The sequence below is a fragment of the Xyrauchen texanus genome, chromosome 26 (assembly GCF_025860055.1).
Source record: "Xyrauchen texanus isolate HMW12.3.18 chromosome 26, RBS_HiC_50CHRs, whole genome shotgun sequence".
Lineage (NCBI taxonomy): Eukaryota > Metazoa > Chordata > Actinopteri > Cypriniformes > Catostomidae > Xyrauchen > Xyrauchen texanus.
This window is the reverse complement of record NC_068301.1, coordinates 23,219,271-23,237,230: the sequence shown is the minus strand read 5'-3', so window position 1 is coordinate 23,237,230 and position 17,960 is coordinate 23,219,271. Positions and strand designations below refer to the sequence as shown.

The window sequence follows — 17,960 nt, the reverse complement described above, 5'->3', positions numbered from 1 at the left end:
GGTTTTTGGTCACCTCCCTGACTAAGGCCCTTTTCCTCCGATCGCTCAGTTTGGCCGGGCGGCCAGCTCTAGGAAGAGTCCTGGTGATTCCAAACTTCTTCCATTTACAGATGATGGAGGCCACTGTGCTCATTGGGACCATCAATGCTGCAGAAATGTTTCTGTACCCTTCCCCAGATCTGTGCCTCAATACAATCCTGTCTCGGAGGTCTACAGACAATTCCTTGGACTTCATGGCTTGGTTTGTGCTCTGACATGCACTGTTAACTGTGGGACCTTATATAGACAGGTGTGTGCCTTTCCAAATCATGTCCAATCAACTGATTTTACCACAGGTGGACTCCAATCAAGTTGTAGAAACATCTCAAGGATGATCAGTGGAAACAGGATGCACCTGAGCTCAATTTTGAGTGGCATGGCAAAGGTTGTGAATACTTATGTACATGTGATTTTTTCCCCCCGTTTTTTATTTTTAATAAATTTGCAAAGATTTCAATCAAACTTCTTTCACATTGTCATTATGGGGTATTGTTTGTAGAATTTTGAGGAAAATAATTAATTTAATAAATTTTGGAATACGGCTGTAATATAACAAAATGTGGAAAAAGTGAAGCGCTGTAAATACTTTCCGGATGCTGTATATATATATATATATATATATATATATATATATATATATATATATATTTTCCTTATATATTAAATAATCATACACATTTAAACTATAAATCCTCTCCACTGCACCTCACTGGAAGGGTCAGATAGCTGCCCCACTTCATATTAAACACCCCTAGGTTGCCTAGCCTTCTATCTGTCATCTCCTCAAAGTCACCCTGCCCATCTCCTTGCACCACTCCCTAAATGAGGGCGCACCAGCCAACTTCGATCCCCTCAGAATGATCTGTCTAATGATCATGCCACTGGCTAAGACCCAATTTATTATATATTTATCCCCTATACTAATGACCTCCCCATCGCATAAAATACAGAGTCTGGGGCAAAATTAAATTTGAGTGCCCAATACGTCACACATAAAACTCTGAACCCTCAGAAAAATAATGGGGAAAGAGGGCAACCCTGACGGGTGCCATTATCCAGAGTAATATAATCTGAAATTAATACATTTGTTTGTACCATCCCTATCAGTTGTCTGTAAAGTAACTTAATCCAACCAATAAAATTATTCCTGAACCCGTACATTTCCAAAATAAGAGATGTTATAACTTTACTTAATCGGTTAGCCAAAATTTTTGACAACATATTAACATCTAGCTGGATCAGGGAAATTGGATGGTAACTCTTCACTCGCTTGGATCTTTGTCCTTTTTAAGAATCAGACTGATCCGGTCTTGTGTGTCATGGTTGGCGGAAGCTTTCCATTCTTTAATTATTCTGAAAAAACTTCTAGCAAAAGTGGAGCCAATTCTGTAGAATAAGATCTAAAAAAACTCAGTAAGTAGGAGGAGTTTACCGTGCCAAGATCCTCCAAGGTTATCTCAGAATCAAGAGGACTTTTTTGCTCAGCCATCAGTTTAGGAAGTTCTAATGTTTCCACAAAATTTCTAACATTCTCATCAGTAGACGAAGACATGGAGCTATAGAGATCAAGATAGTATTCTTTAAAAGCATTATTAATATCAATGGCTGAGGCAAATATTTCACCACCATTAGATTTCACTGTGGGAATGGTAGAAAAAGACTCTGTTTTATATATCTAGCCAAAAGTTTTCCTACTTTTTCCCCCGACTGTCTTGCCCTTAATTTCCAAAACTCCACCTTCTGTGACAAAATAGTTTTATATCTGTATTTCAGTCGGGTCAATTCTCTGAGGCCATCATCTAATCTGTCATCTAATGAAATTGTGACGAAACTGGATGAGATGAATTCAGTTGCAGAAAACAGGTTTAATCACAGACTGGTAATAGTACAGAGGGCAAATCCAGAGGAGCATAGTTGAGACAAGAGCAAAGTCAAAGCCGGGAGATCAGTATACAAAAACAAAGCACGAGAACAAACAAACAGGTAGACTAAGCGAAACACTGGCGTTAGCAAAGCAAAGAGAGTAACAAGCAATAACCAACAAAGCTAAAGTGAAAGGACAGGATATAAATAGAAAATACAAACAGTACAGGTGAAACTAATATTCGGGTGATTGGGAATGAGTGTGAGAGCTGGAAGGGGCGGGGTGGATTCGGGAACTGGAGTTCGTGACAGACATTCACCACTTCAGTTCTGCCTCGGCATTTTTGATATTCCCTCCAATTCCACGAGTTCTTGTGCTTTGGATTTTTTGATGAATGTGGCATATTATATGATCCGGCCCCTAAGAACATCCTTAAGTGCCTCCCAAGCCACGCCCACAGAGGATACACAGAGGATACCACACCCACTGAGGACCAGTTGGTCTCCATATAGACATTAATTTCAGCCTTTAGCATTTGTTTGAATTCAGGATTTTGCAAAAGGGATACATTAAAGCACCAACTATATGATTTCTTTTTCTCCATATGTGGCAACACATCTAAACATACCAGGGTGTGATCTGAGGCTAAAATGTTTCTTACTGAGCAACCAACAACAGATGAAATGAGGGACATACTGTGATGCATCAATGTTACTCTAGGGGGCTTGCACACATTTGCTTCGCTATGATCAAGGACTATCAAGGAGTCCATCAAAAGATTAAAGTCTCCTCCAAATATTATATCATGAGGTGTGCCAGCGGCTTGCAACATCCCTTCAAGATCTATAAAAAAAAGCCCTGATCATCAACGTTAAGTATGTAAATATTAGCCAAAATAAGACTTTTCCCCTGAATTTCTGCTGACAATAATGACTCTTCCTAATTTATCTTTAATCTGTTTGATACATTTTAATTGTAGATGTTTACTTATCAGTGTAATGACTCCCCTGCTCTTACTAAAGAAATAATGTCCACCCCATATCTTCCAAATTTTTCAGTTTCTTGTGGGGAAATATGCATTTCTTGAAGAAACACTATATCATATTTCTTACGTTTAAAAAGTGAAATAAACTTCCTTCTTTTTATGGGGTACCCCTACCATTCACCTTCCACGTGGAGAGAGATAATCCACTCATGTTAACATTTGACATTTTTACATATAATAAAAAAATAGATTGTGTGTCAAAAACAAAATTATAAAGACCATATTCCAACATTAGTACAACAATCAAACCCCAAACTTCCCCCAGAACTAAACAAACAGAAAAAAGTTGAAGAAAAACATGTGCATTAAATCCATGCACAACAGCACAAACTTGCGTCCATCCCTCTAAACTCAAACAGTCCATGTACTGTATGCCTACATGAGCCCCCTCGACAACTTTACTGTCGGATTGCTCAAGTCCAGTGTTTCTATACAAATTGTGAGACAGAAATATACAATAAAAGATCATCTATAAAACAAACTCCAGCCAATAGGCAAAACCAGCACAAAAATAAAAAAGGTGCTCAGTTTCCTCAAACAGTGAAACGAATGTTCAGTGAACCAGTCCACTTGGCTGCAACATGAGTGCAACAAAAGACCTAATCACTCCATTGACTTTTTGAAGGACATCACTTGCTGTGGGCATGTGAATGTTTTATGGCCATCCTTAGCATCTATTCTCAATTTAGTCAGGAATATCAGTGCAAAAGCAGCCTTCCAATGATGTAAATTGCATTCCTTGAATCAATCATGTTTCTCTCTTGTCGAATTCGCAAAGTCTGGGAACAAGAAAATGCTGTGGTTTTTCCAAGAAAGACTTCCTTTACTCCTCGCCACGTGTAACACAAGATCTTTATTGGATGATCTCAGAAATTTGGCCAGAATTGATCAGGGCCTGCCTTCCTCCGCAGCTTGCTGAGAAGGAAACCTTTAAGCTCCCTCGATTTCCAGTTTATAGCCAGCTATGTCAAGCAGATTCAGAAAGAACCCGTCCAGGAATTTCACCATATTCTGACCCTCTTTGGCCTCAGGAATTTCGACAATATGGATGTTATTCTGCCAGCTACGGTTCTCCATGTCCTCCAATTTCTCCCAGACATGTTCCAAATCCACCTTGGTTGCTAGCGGATTAGCAGATAATTCCCTCTCCGACGACTCCAGAAAATCGATCCATTTCATGACATCCCCCCACCCTTGTGACCTCCTCAGAGCATTTTGTCTCCATAGCAGTGATCCATCGACGTATTATAGCACGATCCTCAAAGTCAGCAGTGACCTTTGTCAGCATTGCCTACATGTTAAACATCTCTCACCGTATGTCCCTCATCTCTCTAACCAAATCGACTCCCTGGCTTGGGGCATTCACAGGGGTGCCAGCTTGAGTACGTAAATGCCTTTTAATGTCTCCAGAGATCGAGGATTTTGAATTTGAGTGTATCGAATCTCACCGGTTTATGTCATTAAAAGTGTTAAAACTAGCAAAGTGCGCAGAGCTCGCCGTTCACATGTCCGATCCTCGTATGGCATCATGTGACTCTCCACATCGATTTTATTTAGCTGGCGTGTAATTTTTAAATAAATGTAATTCAATATGTCTTAAAAATCCACGTTTGAGGTATGACTGTGTGGAATTTATGTTGTACAACAAAATGTATCGTCAAGTAATTTTTACAACAAGCCTCATTTTTCTCATATGTTCAAAAACACCCATTATAAAAACCCATAGGAAAATCCAGTGGGAATCCATGGCAAGTTAGGCTTCCAGGTTTTTGGACTACAAGCTGAACAGCTCTATAGTTTTTAGTTACAGATTACATTGTAGAAATTCACTATACACAGTCAGCCATGACTGGTTTAATCAATGAGTGAAAGTGTTCAATATCAAGGTTGTACACCAAGATTAATTGAGAAGTATTTGGCTGGTCATGTGATTCTAACATGGCAGTCCCTATGAGACCCTCTCCATGTAGAATAAAATGTTATAAGGTTACTGATATGACTGGATTCCTCATCTCATGTGATTGTTTATTATTATATACATACGTTTCAAAATTACTATTAATTTTTCTATGAGTAAAACCTTTTTAATGATAAAAATGACTGAGTGCACCTTTTAATTGCTATGAGGTTTATTTTATAACAAGTAGTGTGTAGATTCAGAATAATTTTAAAACCATTTCCATTATGTCCTTGATGGGGTTGAGATCAAATAGGAAATAATAAAAGGGTTTTGAAGCCTGAGGTGTGAAAATGTGATTTGTTGGAGGTTTAATATGTGCCGTATATTGTGGTGTATTCAAACAATTAAACAAATTTCAAGTTGAAATATTACCGAACCCCAGGAATGACTATTAATGTAGGCCTATTTAAATGATTTATGTATCATATTTGTACTATGTATGTGTCTGATTGATTTATTTTTGTTGTGAATTGACATTATAAGTTAGTTAAAAAGTTATCTCCTCATTCAGAAATTATAGCTCAATGTTTAAGTTAAACTTCAGTGATCTCAATTCAGTCTTGCATATTACTCGTGTTATAATTTTAAATGGGCTATCTTATCTCGAAGGCATCTAGATTTAAATCCTGTGGTCCATCTTCCACGCCTCCATAAACAGTTCTCTGAAACTATTGTTAAAGCTAAATGTGGATTTTCAAAGTGTAGTACACAAGGATGACTTTAAATATTGAATTCTTTAACCTCAACTATGACTATATGCAGTGTAGGGTGTAATGCATTACTAATGAATTACTGTAATTCTATTACCGGTCGAGGTTAAGGGTTTTATTAAGAAATAACTAATAAGTAACACAATTACTTTTCACAGAGTAATTAGTACAGTAATCTAATTAAACTGTAGATTTAATTAGTAGGTCATAATTGCTTTTTTAGAGTAACTTGCAACACTGACTACTGTATATGTTTAGACAAAACCCGACACAAAGGCTGATCCAGCAGATGGCACTAAAGATAAAGACAAACCAGCACAAACTTGACAGTCTGAATTCCATCTTTGTACTTTGAACATTTAATCGAGACCGGTGTCAAACTGCTGTGGTTTCCTATATAAAAATAGGTCATCAATGAGAAATCTATACTTATTCATTCAAAACATTGCCATACATTTGATTTATTTAATCCATTGGAGTCTGTAAAATATGTGTAAACAGGCGATTGTCCATCTTCATGTGGATCTGTACCTCTTTAGACAGTAATTAATATGAAAAAGTCACATTGTATTTATTTCTCAAATAAAAATACTGAAATCTCTACTGTTTGATGAGACGCACACATCTGACACTACACATTACTTCAGAGGAGTAACCACATTGATTTATCATTCAATTGCAGCACCACTGTAATTTGATGTGTTATCTTGAGTGGCCATAAGAATCAGACATCACAAAATGACTCCACCAAGAACAGAAAATAGCTGACACATTACAGGAAATAACAGTGAAAATAGTCCACAATAATTTTTTTTATCATTTATTTATCTTAAAACAAAGATGAAATGGGAAATGTTTTCAAAAATGGGCACAATGATTACAAAAATAAAATAAAGCCAGAGCTGACCAGTCTCCCGCCTCTCACTTCCTTCAGTGTATCTGTGGGCTGAACAGTAGGGTGACAGATAAAGTGTACACATTTTAAATGTGGGTGTCAACAGCCAGGCCAACAGTAAAGCTTTTTACAGAGCATTTAGAAAGTGAGTACCTAAAACAAGCCAAGAATCCTCCTGCATTTCAAAAACTGTGTCTACTGTATTTGAATTTGGAAGTAGGACGGTCCTAAGGGTGAGGGCTTTTCCAAGCTGGACTGAATATTGCACTCCCCAGAGATGAAGAAATGAGAGAAAATAACATGGCTCCATGAAAGGGGAAAAAAGAAAAAGATTGTGTCATAGCCCCACCCACACTCCTGACAAGACACTAATTATAGTGAATAAATACAGTTGACATTTTTAAAAACTAAGCCAACCCTAAATTAAAAGCCACATATAAGGGGGCATTTGCTGCATTGGTTAGGAATATTATAAAGTTTGTTTTGTGCAAAAATATCATACTTAAGAATTGTTTCTGTAACAAAATTGGCTATTATCTTTGGAAAGTAAAAAAAAAAAGAAATATACTGCAAATAAACATGCCCAACAGTAAAATTCACAATACAATTCAACAATGACAGCATTTTATATCTGTAATCTTTTCATCATGGTTCAAAGTATTCATTCTAAATGAATGCAAAATAAAAAGTAATCTCATGATTGAAAATTTGGGAATTGGGGGATATTCATGTATATTCTTGCCCGTGACCGATAAACTGTTTTACCAACCAGGTTGCGGGGGCTTGTCTGTGTGCTTTGACCCTTCTCAATTATACTGCTGGTGAATCCAAAGATCAGCTTTACATTCATTGTATCTCTGTGATTGGTTAACCAGGATTCATTTTATAAAATCACCACAATTATAACCCACAGCTTTTTATTCTCTTTTCTACCCTGGTTGAACGTCCCACTATAGTTTTGTATGACAGAAAGAATGGTGCACTACTGGACAGAACAGTTGGCCTTTAACCGCAGACGCATCTTAGGTCTGTATTTTTCGAGGTAAAGAAGCTGTTTGGAGTTGAAGGCTCCACGTCTCTTCCTGAAAACAAAGTGCCAACATTAGAGTGCAGTAAATGTCTCGTAAAATAAAAGTATGGCATTCTATCATTAAATATCAAGGAAAAAAAAATCAAACAAGTTACTTACTGTCTTATAAACTGCACCGCATCTTCATACTTCATGCCACACTCAATTAAAGCTAAGGCCACCAGCACCGGTGCCCTATGAAGACAAGAGATTATTGACTCAGTAGCTTTATGATATTAAATCTTTCACAGATTTATTTTTTAAAGACTGATTTTAACATCTGCAAGCCCTCATAAAACAGCAACTGTTGCTGTGTTCTAGGAGAAAACAATATATTCTAAACTGGTTGTGTATGTAAAGAGGTTAAAAAAGCTGAGAAGGCAGTCTGGAGTAAAGTTCTCAAAAAAAAAAAAAAACCCCAAACAAACAACAATAAAAACACTTCTGCGCTTGGAGAGCAACATGACCACAGGCTCGTTTTAAATGGTTCTGCAGTTTGTCCCCAAAGGAACTGGTGTAAACAGAGTTCAGGCAAATGAATGCAACTGCAGAGCACTGCCCCACATTGTGACACCAAATGAACACCAGCAGGTCACAGATGTTTGCATTTTCAAGGCGAGACTGGTTATTGTTGAGTGTATGTGTCAGTGGTTTTAGAGGTGAGAGAGAGGCTGAGAGTTAAATACGCAGGAGTTAAAGTAGCAAGCACTTGAAGTGCAAGTTTGAGAACACAGACAGGTTGCACATGCACTTATATCAACATTTGTATGAACAGAGTGGATGAAGCATGCTGTGTGAATGTGCCAAAGATTGTTACTTGATGCATTTCAGTCAGCATTCTATAAGTAAAAGGGCAAGGTGGTATTTATCAGCATTGCTAATGTTACATTGCTAGTAGAGCATAACAGTGCCAATCCACATTGTTTTTTAAGCTGTCTTTGTTCTGGAGATATTTTCACCATTCACTTTTCCATTGGAATTTCAGAACATCATAAGAGTTCAAAGTCATGAACCAAATCAACCAGTTCCGAGGTAAATCTCAAGATTACAAAATTTAATTTGAAGCAAAAATGCACCCGAAAATGCAAAAAGACAAAGCTACAAGACTGTGGAAATGAACCACAATCCCCTTAAGTTTTATGAATGACAACAGAATTAAAAATGAAATAAAACTATTGATGTAAGGTTGTTGATTGTAAGTACAGAATAAAATCAATTTAATGGACATTGCAAAATATTCATGTACAATTGAAGTCAGAATTTAAAAAGTCATTAAAAATAATTTAACCACTCCACACATTTAATATTAGCAAACTATAGTTTTGGCAAATATTTTAGGACATCTACTTTGTGTATGACATGAGTCATTTTTCCAGCAATTGTTTACAGACAGATTGTTTCACTTTTAATTGACTATCACAGTTCCAGTGGGTCAGAAGTTTTACATACATTAAGTTAACTGTGCCTTTAAGCAGCTTGAACACAATTCTGAAAATGATGTCAAGCCTTTAGACAATTAGCTTCTGATAAGAGGTCAGGAAATCAAAAGAAATCTGCCAAGGCCTCAGAAAAAAAGAATTGTTGACCTCCGCAAGTATATCCAAGTGAAAAAACAAGACAAAAACACTTGATAACAATAGGATTTTTTGCAGTGAATTAGTTTACTGAACTAAACTTAATAAAAAGTATATTTTCCTTGTAATTCAGTGAATGTCATTTAGAAATATTTTTAAAAGATGATTTAGTCCTCTTTATTGTTAGTAAGCATGTTTAATACAACCTTTAAGTCAGGGCACAAGCTGAATAATCAGTTAAGAGCTAATGATTAATCATAGCAATAATCGGCGAATAATCGTTAGATGAATCGATTATCAAAATAATCATTAGTTGCAGCCCTAAATCACACATTTACTGTAATTATATATGTGATTAAATATAAAGGCTGTTGTGCTATATTTACAATGCAAACAATTATTTGTATTCATAATTATCCAAAATACAGAAGTAGCAGGCATTTAGAATACCTTTGATATTTCCCAATTTGTGTTGATAGTTCTGAATAAATACAGCACATCCGGTCGGGTGTTAGCATATGGTCTAGTCGCGCAAGTTGAAATATTTAAAAACGCAGCCGAAGCTCAAATCGGATACGAAAACGTAGAATCCAGATATGGTCGGAACTACATGCAGCCCATTGGAAATTAATGACTTCTGGTCTGTTGTCTTTCGGATGCAGTGGAAAGGTAGCTTCAGTGTCTTTTCATGTTTCTTTTCCATATAATGAAAGTGAATGATGATTGAGGCAAACTTTCTGCTTAAATCTCCTTTTGTGTTCCACAGAAGAAAATCATATGGGTTTGAAAGAACATTAGGGCGAGTCAAATTTTTTGGATGCACTATCCCTTAAAGCAGGGGTCGGAACCGATGGCTCGCGAGCCACATGTGGCTCTTAGTTAAAAATCAAGTGGCTCGCCGTGTCTAACCATTCAGCAACACATGATCGTTTCCTGCAGAAAGTGTGGGTGCAATTGCAAAGCTTGCAGTCAATGACACCGTTTTGAATTCCTTTCTCCTGAATTTGTTGAACAGCTACTCCTGGTGAACATGGTGTGAAATTACCACCCACCAAATGCAGATATTTCATGCACAGTGGCGGGTAATTTTGCTGATGTACAAGCCACTGTGGAGGGTGAACTGTAATATGTCTCGGGCATATATAACAAGAAATTAGACACAAAGACACACATTGGAACAAGCATGTGTGATTATATTTTGAAGAAACAAATGTAGGTATTTCATGCGCTTATAATTTTGCTCATCTACTCACAACAGGTGGGTGATCTGTAAGACCTCTCGGAGTGACACATGAAGTGTCGGATTCGCTGTTTGTTCAGAGGCCCGTGGGACCCTGTCTCGCATGTAAAGAGTTATCACTCCCTTTTCAATTTCATTTATCTGAAAACTGTTTGCAAGAATAATGTTTTCTATGAGAATGCATCAAATGAGCTCCGATCATCTCATGAGGTGTGAAGTTTAGTTTGCTTTATTTCCACGGAGCAGTTCGCTTTTACACATTGTGAAGACAACTCTGAAGGTTCAATAATATACATCTTTGTATTAAAGAAACAAAGACGAATGTGATTAAATCATAACTTAATACGACACCTTGGACCTAAAATGTAGTTATATTTTATTTTCTTTAGGCAGCATTAACTGTATTTCCGAAGCGCAATACAAAACACATTTGATAAGAACACACATTTGGCAGCATTATTTTGGGAACACAAGGGAATTTATTTAGTTTATTTATTATGATGATGATTATAATTATCTTTACATTTACGTTTGTTTTTGAAGAGTCTATAGGCATAATAAACATTTAATTTGATTGAAAACCTTTTTTTTTTTTTTTTAAATAGTAAATTACATGTTTTTGCTATGGCTCTTTTGAAAAAAATGCATCAACCAAAAATGTAAAAATCTGCTCAGTGAAAAAAGGTTCCCGACCCCTGCCTTAAAAGAAACTCCATCTTTCAATAATAAAAATGCTACATTTCTCTCTGTTGGAATACAGTCATGACAAAAAGAAGACATATGGTCATTACAGCTCAAGGATGGCAGAATAAGTCATTAAAATATATTGCTGTATAAAAACTGACCGGCCCAAGCCCGCAACACAGTGAACCGCGATGCAGCATCCCGGCTCCTCTCGGAACTTAGTCTTCAGCAAGTTGAACCAATCATCTACAATCTGGGTGGGGGGTGGAGCTCCATCATCAAAGGGCCAGTCCTAAAGACATGAAAAAAATGAAAAACACAAACACCACAAAAGCCATTTAGATTTTGTTGAAATTCTTTTATGTCTTGTGTACATTTTAAAGCAGTGGAGCCCATTAGAGGGAACATTTGATGATCTGCAAGATGTTTCACATTAAGCCTTTTGAGGAGAAAAGCATTATGGGAGATCAGAAAGTTCTCATACAACAACTAGTGAGAGAGAATGAACAGAAGATGGGAGATATGCTATGACAATGGAGGACAGGACAGGCCTGGGATATTAAGAAAGGATCAGATTAATAAGAAGAGACAGAGGAGGAGAGGTGGAAGATAGGAGTTAGTGAGGTATCAGGTTCACAAAAATGAAGCATAAGAAGGCTAATGTCATTCTAAGGAGTACAGTGGTTTTCGGGCAAATCCATTTGCATCACTAAACTTAGATAAGCGCAGAATTATCAGCAGTTTTCTAGGTCTGTTTTCCATTTCCTTTTTAAAAATCCATATATTTGAGTGTGAGAAATTTATGTAAGGGAATACTTAAGAAAAAGGGTGTGTGAGAAAACCTGATAATGAAAACGGACTAGCTGGAGCTCTCTGTCTGTTCAGCCGCACTCCTGCTGACCTGTAGACTGCTTCTGCTCACAGCCAGCTTGAACAGGTTCTCTCTCGCTTTCTGTACCTCTCTCACATGCAATACCTCCATCTCGTTCCTTGTTCTTTCTTCAATCAGCCTTTGCCTGTTTCAAGCAACCTCTTTCAATCCTAAATGTGCCACTTCAAAAAATGTTTTTTTTTATTGTTTTTGAGTTTGAGTACAAGGAGCACTTCAATGAATCGCTAGGATATGAATCTTATGTACGGAGTTACAGCGATGGCTATATATCACACATAGTATGTTGACTCTTACCACCCAACTGGCACTGTAATTTCAATCTCTTTAAGGAAGTAAGGCTACTGTACCCTCTTTTTAACACCTTTCCTTCCTTATAAATGTACAAATAATCCTCTGTAGGTTATGGAAATTATAAAATGCATTATATAAAAGGAACAAAGTCAGGGGCTGAAATTTCCTCTTTTACACAAGAGAAAGAGTGGTTAGCTTGTCTTAATCCCCAGATCTGTTATGCATAAATACAGTGCAGATGGAGTCAGAGATTATGGCTTTTACAACATTTGTTGCTGTCGACATATCTTCTGCGCGGCACACAGAGTATAGGCTACAGGTGATCAAAGATAGCAAATAAACGGTGAGGGCTAGTTGAGCTTTTCCAATAAGGTCTCGTTCAAAGGTCCCTAAGAATGAGATGTCTAAACACACCCGCAGCCTTTGTTGGTGATAGGTGACATCAGTAGGGCTCTGGGTATAATGACCTACATAGTCAGAAGGGCAAACGGAGCATTGTTTCTTTCAGTCACTAACTGAGGTTACAGCAGCATTGGAAGACTAGCATTCTGCATTAAAGTGCTGTCTTACACAAGATCAGCATATTCAATTAAAAAACAAAACGGCACAAACAAAAAATATTACTGAAATTGATTGAAATTATGTAGACCAATCACTTTTGCATTGTACTTTTTGATGATGCAGTGTCAAATTAAAAAGTTGAAAGTAGGAAGGTGGAATTATTATATATTTTTTTACATGTATAAAGGCCAGGGTATGCATTGTTTTTCCATGTGCCAGATTTAGTAAATTAGTGAAGATGTTCAGCATCGAGATCAAAAATAGGAACATTTAATTCTAATCACAAATGGCATGAAAGCGGCAAAAAAGCCATGAGTCCGCTATCGTTAATATGCGCTTAACCGAAACACTTCTTTGATGCTCGCTGAAGTGCCAATATTTTTTAAAGAGACAGTACCACGTTTAGCATTTGATTATTGTATGAAAACGATGCTGCACGATCTTCATAAGGACTTTGCTCACATGAGGTATCAGGGCTATTGTACAGTAGTTGCAACAGTCCCTTGCACAGTCTTTCTTAGGCAGTGGGCTGAATCCTGATCTCTTCCAATACTTTGGCCACCTACTGGTTTCCCAGATCTTCTGGAAGATCGCGGTGATAACTGTTGGTGGAACAGGCCTCAGCATTTTTCTTTTCTTTTTCTGGCCCGCCTTCCACCCTCTTCGGAGGACAACTTTATTTTAATTATAAATCAAACAGATTGGAGGCACATATAGTGGAAAGACGGGTATATGTTAGAACATACAGGACAATAACATGTTTCAAAACAGATAATCTTTAGGGAAAAGATGAAAAATAATATGGGATGCACTCAATACCAAGTGCTGTTTGGTACTGCTTCAGTGCCCATACAGCTTCCTCGTCCAGGATGGCTGGCTCCAATTCTACTGGGTTGTCGTGGGGTGGCTTATATACAACATGGTGCTTTGTATACAGCTCTTCCGTATACTGGTCATCTGCTTCTGATGCCTTGCTGGTCAGTCAGGACCTTCCTGTTCTTATCTTTGATTGCTCCTTTGCGGGCAGTGAAGGGAGTTTGAATATTCTTGACCTGCGCAAAAAGATCTCTGGTGTGACATTTTCGACATCCCTCCTCCATTTGCTTGCATTTCTGATCCCAGTATGCTTCTTTATCCTTACTTTCTGCCATTTGAAACTCCACGTTTAGCCTCCTAGCCTCGCCCCCCCCGGCAGCTTTGGCTGCTCTTCTTTGATTAGCTATTTTGATGGTTTCTGCCGACAGCCACTTCCTCCTTTTCTTGAATGGTATGTGCTCCTGCGCTGTTTCGATAATCGTGGCTTGGATTTCCTGCCACAATTCATCTGGCTGTTTGTCTGCAGTGTCAAATAGTTTGAATCTGTTCTTCACTTTGATGGTGTATGAAACAGGAACCTCCGAGACATCAAATTACTTTGAAGCATTCTATTTGATGTTGCAGAATTTCACCTTGATGGTGGCTACAAGCAGCTCGTGCTCAGAATGGCAGTCAGCACTAAGGAATGTTTTGATGCAGAGGACTGAACTTTTCCAGCATTGACTGCAAAAGATGTAGTCGATCTGATTGCGATGCTGTCCATTGGGGGCTGTCCAGGTGTACAGACAGTGTTAAGGTCGCATAAACCATGTATTTGAGACCCTGAGATGGTTTTCATGACAGAATTGGACCAAACGATCACCAGCGTTGTTCCTTTTACCCAGTCCAAACCAGCCTACAATGTTTGCCTATTCCTGACTGCCGACCTTCACGTTGAAGGTGCCTATGATATAAAGGATATCCTTTTTAGGAAACTGCTCCAGTGCTTTCTCGATTATGGCATAAAAGCGTTCAATTTCATCTTCTGGGGCATTTGTCGTTGGATCATAGACTTGTAAAAAGGGATACGAATGACCATTATGTGGTCGCTAATGGTGGTGTAGCTCACGACTGCACGGGTGATGTTCTTGTGTGCTATGAAGGCCACTCTGTTCCTTCAAAGTTCTTGATGACCAGAACAATACACTGAAAAGTCTTCCGATTGGAAGTGGCCATTATCTTTCCAATGTAATTCACTGATTCCAAGCAAATCTATGTTGAGTCTGGTCACTTCTCACTTGATGTCCAGAGTTCCATGACTCATTCCGCAGATGTTCCACGTTGCGATCTTGTGCAATCGCAGGCAGCAGCAGCTGGGCTTCCCGAAGGATTTCCCCTATTTGCTTCATAAGTTCCCGGATTACTCGCAAGGGATCCTTGCTCTTCCCCAGGCGTTTTTGGGTAGTTACTGGCCTGGGGCCCCACCATTGGGTACCATATTTGAAGCATGTGAGAGAATTTCAATGAATTTTCATGGTAATGATTTCGAAAGTCACCAGGACTTTCTCAAACCCCTCCCCATTTACCTGGGTTTGGGACCGGCATGCAGGAGTCACCCTACATGGCTGGGTTCCAATAACCAGCACAAATTTTTAATCACCTTTTTTTTTTTTTTTTTAAATTGTAAAGATTTCAAACAAACTTCTTTCACGTTGTCATTATGGGGTATTGTTTGTAGAATTTTTAGGAAAATAATGAATTTAATCCATTTTGGAATAAGACTGTAACATAACAAAATGTGGAAAAAGTGAAGCGCTGTGAATACTTTCAAGGATTCACTGTAAATATTAGTAAACATATCACAGTAACTTCCCCCGACAACATGGATACATCAAGATCAGTGAACACACGAGTAATGTTCGATTCATACAAGCATGACAAGCAATATTAGCTTCAACAACCCTACCAGACAACTTATATATGCATTACAGCAGGTAAACTCCTTCGCCAAACAGATAAAGATCCATCCAGATTGCTGTCCTGAACTTTGTGAGTGTGACTGACTGAACTGTAGTTTATTTTAGGGATAGGCATGAGTACTCAAGTACTCGGACATGGCAGCAATGATCGATCATGAAAACAATGATCGATCGTGATCATGCATGTTGTGACTTCTCACTTAATTCGAAATTCAGTGACAATTACCTGACAACTTAACACAAACGTGTCAAAGAGGGAGCTTATTTTTAATTTTGAGATTGATTACATTGACAATCAATGTACCCCTCATCACAGAACAAATCACAGAGATGTTTCATAGATACCAAATGATACATGATGTTGAAATGCTATCATTACGATAATCAAGAGAGTAGAGTCCAACCGATAAAAGATTGAGACCGATACGATACTGATTTTAGAGGGGGGAAATTCACCAATTTGACTATTCAAAGGTACTCTGAAGGCTACTTTCTTAAATATTTTTATTAAAGAATATTGTACATTATTATTATACATTGTCAACAAATTCTAGAAATGAACACTGATAAAATAAATAAATACAAATACAATAGATAAACATCAGTACTGTATGTTCAGTATTAGTCAGATGCTGACCATTTAAATAAAGAATAAATTCAAATAAAATAATTAGCTAAATAAACATCAGTAGTACCGTTTAGTATCAGTCAAATGCTGAATATTTTAATGCTGCAAGTCAATTAGGGGCAGGTTGTAAAACAAGAAGCATTTACACCAGCCGAGTTCAAGAGATAAACAACAGCAGGTGGTATTACACCATATTCTCCTATACATGTTCAGGGGAAACTTTCAACTGCGGAAAACCAGACTTTTAAATATTAAAGTTTTTAAATGCAACGACTGGAATTGTTCAGTTGAAGGGGGTATCTTCTGGCCCTGATGGCATCCCAGGGAAGGTGCTCAAGGGATGTGCTAACCAGCTCTCAGGAGTCTTCACAAACCTCTTCAACCTCTCTCTGACACAAGCTTTAATTCCATCCTGCTTGAAATCCTCCATAATTATCCCCATACCAAAGAAATCAGCCACAGATAACCTCAATGACTATCGCCCCATTGCCCTTACACCGATCATCACAAAGTGCCTTGAGAGGCTGGTGTTGCAACATCTGAAAACCTGCCTCCCCTTCATTTTTGATGAACATCAGTTTGCTTATAGAGCTAAAAGATCAACTGAGGATGCAATAGCCATAGCTCTCCATAATGCGCTGTGCCATTTGGAACATCAGGAGAGCTATGTGAGGATGCTTTTCATTGATTATAGCTCAGCATTTAATACTGTCATACCGGACATCCTCTTCTGCAAACTCACAGATCTGGGCTTCCCTTTACTCACCTGTAATTGGATCCCAGTACACCACCAGAACAACATCATCAAATTTGCAGATGATACTACAGTGGTGGGACTAATTTCAAAGGGGGATGAGGCTGCCTACAGAAATGAGATCCTGAGATTGTCAGAGTGGTGTTTAGCCAATAACCTGACACTAAATACCACCAAAACAAAGGAAATCATCCTCGACTTTAAAAGTCACAGGGCAGACCCCGCTCCCCTCTACATCAATGGAGACCGCGTAGAGAGGGTTCAAACATTCAAATTCCTTGGCACAACCATCTCAGCAGACCTCAAATGGTCAGCCAACACCACAGCAATCATCAAGAAGGCACAGCAGCGCCTTCACTTCGAAAGTGTTAAAGAGGAACAACTTAAAGGAGAAGCTGCTGGAGACCTTCTATCGCTCTGCAGTGGAGAGCCTACTGACATACTTTATTTCAGTATGGTACTGTAGCTGTACTGAGGCAGAGAGAAAGAGAATACAGTGGATTATTAACACCGCGCAGAAGATCATTGGTTGCCCTCTTCCCTCCCTGAAGGACCTTTACAACTCTTTCTATGTTCTTTTTCCTTATTCTTTGTCCTAGCTTAAACTTTTTAATACATCACTTTGTACTATGTATTTTTTTTATTTTATTTTTATGTACCATGCACCTTATGCAGAAGCTCCGCAATTTCGTTGTATCTTGTTTACAATGACAATAAAGAATAAAGTATAAAGTATCAAACTGTGAACCCTGAATAAAACAGTTTGGTGAATAAACACATTAGCTTCCACTCAGCTGACAAGGTATAAAAGCAGCTACGTAGTTAGCTATAAGTTCATTGTCAAAGAGAGTAAAAGATGGATGTTGTTTATTTACTTTCCAGCATTGCATCTCACCAACTAGGTAAAAATGTAGCGTGAAATCAACACAATCCACCACCGCACCGCTGTCTGCAAAAAGATGCTCTGCTTACCTTTCAAC

The 17,960-nt window shown here is 38.1% G+C and overlaps 1 protein-coding gene across 1 annotated transcript in view; it reads right to left on the bottom strand.

Annotated features, from left to right (window-relative positions):
• Positions 1-6,081: 6,081 nt before the first annotated feature.
• The window catches only part of LOC127619779 (protein tyrosine phosphatase type IVA 2-like), a 62,837-nt gene continuing 50,958 nt past the window's right edge, over positions 6,082-17,960 (bottom strand). Inside the window, exons 5-7 of the mRNA XM_052092761.1 lie at positions 11,242-11,372; positions 7,703-7,777; positions 6,082-7,595 (exon numbers count right to left, since the gene is read on the bottom strand). Of these exons, the coding sequence (XP_051948721.1) occupies positions 7,496-7,595; positions 7,703-7,777; positions 11,242-11,372 (306 nt within the window). The 3' untranslated portion in view covers positions 6,082-7,495. The remainder of the gene's footprint in view (positions 7,596-7,702; positions 7,778-11,241; positions 11,373-17,960) is intronic.